This window comes from Oryzias melastigma, linkage group LG24 (assembly GCF_002922805.2).
Source record: "Oryzias melastigma strain HK-1 linkage group LG24, ASM292280v2, whole genome shotgun sequence".
NCBI lineage: Eukaryota > Metazoa > Chordata > Actinopteri > Beloniformes > Adrianichthyidae > Oryzias > Oryzias melastigma.
In genome coordinates, this window is record NC_050535.1 from 20,135,593 (window position 1) to 20,142,460 (window position 6,868).

General features: G+C 41.8%; 1 protein-coding gene across 1 annotated transcript; it reads right to left on the reverse strand.

The window, feature by feature from the left end:
- Positions 1 to 3,965: 3,965 nt before the first annotated feature.
- Positions 3,966 to 6,427, reverse strand: atp5mpl (ATP synthase membrane subunit 6.8PL). Its single transcript, XM_024290536.2, has 4 exons — positions 6,276 to 6,427; positions 5,525 to 5,648; positions 4,736 to 4,756; positions 3,966 to 4,070 (listed from the first exon to the last, which is right to left on the reverse strand). Exons 2-4 carry the CDS (start codon positions 5,646 to 5,648, stop codon positions 4,057 to 4,059), a joined length of 159 nt encoding a protein of 52 aa, XP_024146304.1. The 5' UTR covers positions 6,276 to 6,427; the 3' UTR covers positions 3,966 to 4,056.
- Positions 6,428 to 6,868: the final 441 nt, after the last annotated feature.

Genomic DNA, 6,868 nt, shown 5'->3' on the forward strand with positions numbered 1-6,868 from the left:
ATGCGTTTTATTCACCCGCTTGGGCCACGGATTTACCCAAGACTGTCTGGTTACTGTAGAGCGAAGGCAGAATACTCCCTGGACAGGTCGCCAGCCCGTCACAGAGCCCATGGAACTGGAACCAAAGAGCCTGCTCTGCTAGGCGGCCACGCGGTGGACAGCATAACAAGAGCTGCTGCACAGGGTCCAGCAGAGCAATCGATAGCTGTGGCACAGTGAGGCAGAGCTGTCTCGTACCGGGACACCAGCTGCTGGGGCTCTCCTGTTTCTGTCTGTAGAGCTCTGCTAGCTCAGAGTTATCCTCTAGCTCTGAGTTATCCGCTAGCTCTGAGTTATCCGCTAGCTCTGAATTATCCTCTAGCTCTGAATTATCCTCTAGCTCTGAGTTATCCGCTAGCTCTGAGTTATCCTCTAGCTCAGAGTAATCCTCTAGGTGCAAGTCTCCACCGGGCAGCGTGCACCCAGAGAGACTTGGAAGGGAGGGATCTGGTGAACCCAGACACTGCCACATGTTTGCCAACGTCTCTGTACAGTTCTCCAAAACATATAGAACCTGGCTCTATATCAACCATCCTTTCCACTGGTGTTGTCAACCCACGAAGTTCTTCGGCGGTTGCTCCTGATTGGGAGTTCTGCTGCTTCCTTCTGGGTACGAGAAGCAGAAACCATGCAAACACTACAGAAATGTTGAACATAAACTGAAAAACCTTTTGTGAACCAATGTTGTGGGAGACAGGGCATGACTTAAGGCCCATCCATCCTTTAGGTGTTTGCTTGGCATCAGCCTGCTTCTATAGTTTGATGTCATTAGACCAAGCCAGTGATTGGAGGGCTGAGAGAGAATAGGACTGAAATAGAAGCAGAAAGAGCAACAGGAGCAGAGGAGGGAGGGGGTAGGAGAGAGGCAGACTTTGCAGCAGCATCAGCTCCGGCATGTCCTGCAGAAATGGGATTGGAGGCATTAGTGTTTACATTGTATTTGCAGACCGTGATTTTACTCTGTAGCAATAAGGAATAAGTTGGGAGACCAGGTCAGGATAAAAAATTGCCTTTTGATCAGACTTCAGAAACACCCAATGATGCCAGGGTACCAAAGTCATGCACTACACCCAATGTGCAGCGAGAGTCAGTACAAAAGGTAGCAGGTCACTTATGAGGGCCACTTATTGCACTGCTTGTGTAGAATAAGTTGACGAGAGTGAAGCAGGTTGTAGGGTGTCATCGGGGAACAGACGGCAAAAGCTGCTCTGCAGCAGACCAAGACAGACTCCCTCAAGGAAGAGCCATCCACAAGCAAAACAAAGTCAGAGTTGAGGAGGGGTTGGTCAGTCTGGTCAGGTCTTGAGAGCAAGTCGTTGTTGTTTATTGTTTATTGCTCATGCCAGCTCCAACAACATTCCAAAAATGACAGATAAGAAACAAGACAAAGTCATTCAATTAGTTCTTATTGATAATCACACCCCGTTCCTAATCCGATGGAGGCATACTTCCACGGACAGCAGAGTTAAGAGCTGTCAAGTCCTGGACAAAACGACATTGTTCCAGCGCAGAGATAGAGGGCGATATTTCTCTCAGGTAAAACGAGAGAACCATCGAATGAAACTATGCTCATGAAACTGCTCGCATGAAGGAGTCAAACACCGGTCGAATGCCTGCAATGGCCTCGGGTCTAATGGGATATTGGGCGTGCCTAGGACAGTAATGAGAGTTATGAGTGACCACAAGGGGCTCGCAGTTCTTAACACTAGATTCCCTGAGCCTCCGCAAATTTGCGCAGGGAAGAGTTCCCCCCTCTAGTCCGAGAGCCCATTGTTGTGTCATGGTGGGTCACTGATGAGCCATTAACTTGCCCATGTATATGTTAATGCAGCATGTAGTACCTAATGTGTATTTGAACTAACAGGTTGTGTGGGGGTTGGAGTTACCTGATGCATGTGGACAAGTATTGGCTTTCCTGCTTTTACTCACATTTGAACTAAAGTTCCATCTCATTCCTAACCCAGAGTTCAATATGATGTTGCTCCACCTTTTGCTGCTATTGCAGCTTCAACTCTTCTGGGAAGGCTGTCCACAAGGTTGAGGAGAGTATTTATAAGAACTCTGGATCATTCTTCCAAAAGCTCATTGGTCAGGTCACACTGATGTTGGTGGAGAAGGTCTGGCTCTCAGTCTCTGCTCTAATTCATCTCAAAGGTGTTCTATGGCGTTCAGTTCAGGACTCTGTCCTCCATGTCTTTATGGACCTTGCTTTGTGCTCTGGTGCACAAAAATGTTGGAAGAGGAAGAGCCCGCTCCAAACTGTTCCCACTAAGGTTGGGAGCATTGTCCAAAATGTTTTAGCCTCCTGAAGCATTGAAAGTTCCTTTCACTGGAACTAAGGGGTCTGAAAAACAAGCCCACACCATCATTCCTCCTCCACCAATGCAGTCTGAAACGTCCCGTTCTCCTGCAACCTCCAAACCCAGACGGTCCATCAGATTTCCAGATAGAAAAGTGTGATTCCTCCCTCCAGAGAAGACGTCTCCACTGCTCTAGAGTCCAGTGACGGCGTGCTTTACACCACTGCATCCACGCTTTACATTGTACTTGTTGATGTGTGGCTGCAGCTGCTGCCATGGAAACTCGTTCCATGAAGCTCTCTGTGTACTGTACTCATGCTGATCTGAAGGTCATATGAAGGTTGCAGCTCTGCAGCAACTGACTGCAGAAAGTCTATGACCTCTTTAGACTTTCAGCATCCTGGCTGAGTTGTTCCAAATTCTTCCATTTTGTTCTGATAGAACTGACAGTTGACTGTGGAATATTTAGGACATTTCAAGACTGGATTTGTTGCTCAGGTGGCATCCTATGACAGTTCAACACTGGAATTCACTGAGATCCTGAGAGCAAAACATGCTTTCACTGATGTCTCTAAAAACAGTAAGCATGCCAAGTGATTAGGACTCCTGATTCTGATCATTTGGATGGGTGAGCCGATACTTTTGGTCATATAGTGCATGTTTATGACTTATAAACATAGACACGTCTTCAAGTCAAAAAGACAAACATCCCAATAGCAGCAAGACTCACACTCCTCTGAAACCCTTAGCTCTATTTCAAATAATCCTCGATGTGGACTCTGGGAGCAGTGAAGACTATTCTTTTGTTGTGGAATCAGAGTTCATCTTCTCAGATTCCTCCTATGATGAGGATATGTCAGTACATGGATTTGCAGCCAGAACATCCTCTCCACATAATACTTATACATAAATAGACTAATAAACTATTAAATGTTGAAGAAGAGAATGATGAGAAGCCTTCATCTGTAAAAAGACAATTTTCCTAATTCAAAAAAGGCAACCAGAATGTTGAAGACAGCCAGTGGTGCCACAAAACACAGACACACTGGAGAAAAGTCTTTCTTGTAGGTCAGGACTGTCTGGTCCTAAAAAACCTGTTTCTCTTTAAATTAAATCTTTAAATATTTAAAAGTAAAAACAAATATTTAACTTGGACTATTCCTGAGCGGGATTCGAACCCATGACCTTCTGAATGCGAGTCCGCAGCCATAACCACTTGACCGTCTAGTGGCGGAATCTGGAATGCATGTCAAACTTAAATTTAAACACAATATTCTGCATTGCGCAATCAGGAAGTCATTGTTGATGGTTTAAAGGCATTTGTCTGTGTTAAAAATATTTCTTTCACCTGCAGTGAACAGTTTTGAGGTAAAAATAAAATTGAAAAGTAAAAACAAATATTTCATGTGGACTATTCCTGAGCGGGATTCGAACCCTTGACCTTCTGAATGTGAGTCCGCAGCCATAACCACTTGACCATCTAGTGGCGGAATCCGGAATGCATGTCAAACTTAAATTTAAACCTAACAATCTGGATTGCGTAAACAGGAAGTCACTGTTTATGGTTTAAAAGCATCAAAAATGGATCATTCTATATGCTTTTGATACAAAACAAACAAACAAACAAACGAGGATAATTGTTTTATTTGATCCATATTAACAAAAACTCAAACATGAAGCTGGACTCTCGTCTTGTGGCGTGGGGGACAGTGGGACCTCAATGAGCAGGTTCTGCAGAGACAAACCACACCTCATCAGCATGAAAATAGCGTATTTGAGAAACAGTGACACCTACAGGCTACATGTGTTCCTGCATGCTTTACCTGCTGACCTGCAAAGAGTGGATCGGGATAAAAGCTACAAATGTAGCTAAAATCATAGAAATACATCTTGTTTAGTTTGAAAAAGTATTTGCTCTCAAACCCAATGACTGGTCCTGCCTCATTTTCCAAAAAAAGTCTGAATTCAGACACACTGAAGACTTAAGATCCTCAAACTGGATCTAGATCACAGATCAGGAACCCTGACTGATGTTTCCTGCCGTTTGGGTGTGCGGTTCTGATGCTAACGCTGAAGACTGAACTCCAAACGCTTTAGAACTGATAAGGTTTAAGCTGCCCAGAGCATCACACTACCACCACAATATATCAAAGGAAGTTCTGGTCAAACTTGAGACTTGTTGACATTAAGTCTCCTCCAACCTGAGATTTCTTTCTCCATTCTTGTCCTGATCACAAACGTCTCCATCATTTCCTCATCAGCTGTTTCTTCACCCACATGTCTGTAAACGTCTGCTCCACTATTCTCTCTTCTTTACATTCCCAAGTTTAAAATTCAGGCTCGACAGTGGACACGTCTGTGTAAGAACATTTACTGGTGTGTGTTGTGTTACTTACTGCTTTTCACAGCTTTCTTGCCTGAAAATAAATGAAAGGAAAACAAACAATTAGTATCAGAATAGTTTTTTTTCTCCAGATTTTTTTACCAACAGTTAAAAAGTGATGAATGTTCTTCAATTAAGATCTGATGGAAATTAGATTTTTTGGTGTTTATAACATTTTTTTCATGACTGATGTATATAAAGAATATTAATATTAAGATTTAGTTTGAGAAATGTCTTGCTAAAAAAGTCTTCACTCAAAGTCAGGCGACAGAAACACCGGCTAATATTCACCTATAAGGCCATTCTCAGTAAACTGCCTCAATACCTGTGCCGTCCTGCTATAACTCTCGCTCTTCACTCAAACTGCTTCTCTCTGTTCCCAGATTCCACAGGGAATTAGGAAAAACAGCCTTTTCTATTGTTGATCCGCTTTCCTGGAATAATATTCAAAACTCTCTGCATTAATGTGACCAAATCCCCTTGAATTGCTTTAAAGCAAAGCTTTCTGAGCTTCACCAACTGTATCACTCTTGATTAACCTTTTAACTATTGTAATACTGTTCATTCTAACTGTATTTTATCATAATTGTATTTTATTTCTATCATAAGGGTTTTAACTGAATTTTATTTTCTTGTGTTGATTCCTTCCGGCTCAGGTTTCTCTTGAAAAAAAAAATCTAATCTCAATGGGATAAATTATTGAGATTGTCCCAAAAGCAAACCAAAAAAATGCTGTTGGAAAAAGCTTGTAGTTGTTGCGTTAAGTCTACCATCATTTCTAATGCTCAAAGCCATCGCTCACCTCCATAGGAAACTTTATAGTACAGGTAGGACATGATGCCGATTCCCACCCACATCTCCTGGTACGCCCTGGTGTAGTACGGGCTCATCAGAGACCACCACTTCTGAAACGCTTGTCCAGCCATCTGTGACAGGAAGTGAAGACAAAGTCTCAGAGCAGACTGTCATGATGCAGAGTTTAAAGTCAACTTCAAATGATTCAGAACACCGAAACAAAACTTTTCCTGGTGTATTCATTACACTTTATTAAATAATTAACATACTTCTCCAACAATATAAGTATTTAAGACTCAAAGTTTTATAATAAACCACAAAAACAAGTTATTTAGGCATTTAAACAACGTTTTAAAGCTTGTAACGTCGTCTCTAAAAACCCGCACATGCGCAGTCATGTCACTAAACACTGTTTATTTCATTAGCAATATGAAGATTAGCTAACAATACTGCTAACAAACAAATAAACAGTGTTTTTACATCAACTAGCTGTGATTTCGGTTAACTCCCATCACCAAGAATCACTGACAAGCGTTTTTATTAACAAAAAATCTAAAAAAATAAATGATATAATCCTTACTGGCACACCGGATGGTACAGAAGCTAACTAGCATTAGCAACAAGCTAGCTGCCAGACTCCAACAAATATCAGGGTAAAAAACAACGATTTTGTTTAAACATTGCGCTCTGACATCATGAATATTTCAAATCTTGATCTTAAACTCCCTCCGGAAAACAAGTGTTTTCTTCCAGCTCACCTTTAAGCTCAACACGAAGCGGTCGAAAGGTCAAAGCTACCGCTGATGCTGCTACTGCTGCACGTCAAAGTCGTGGAGGACTTCTTCTTCTTCTGCGCTCCTCTGTGTAGAAGTGCAGCAACATCGCCGAGTTGTGCGACATCTAGCGGAAGAGAGCAAGAGTGCACAGGTTTAGTTCTGAGCACTGGGAGGAATCAAAAAGTAAAATAGCAAATGTATAGACGAAAATAAAGCGGATATAATTGTATCACTTCCTAAGTGTACCTCTTCATAAATTAAGGTTTTAAATTTTGTCATGGTTCATGTACAAAAACATAACTCACTTATGCTGGCCTGGGTCACGTGGTCAATTCTTTCTCCTTGTCGTAGTTCGTCCTTGTGTGCTATGGAGCTAAATTAGTGCCAATATAATTTGAAACCCAAATAAAACATTTTGGAAAAAATTAGTGTTAGGCCAAAAAAAAAAAAGGCAATAATTGCTGTTCTAAAATAAACGTAACAATTGTCAGCTTCAAATGTTCTGTCTTTTTAGATTTCAATTTCGGACCTTTTTTTTCTACTTTTTTTCCAGTCTGCTCCTTCAAAATGTTTTT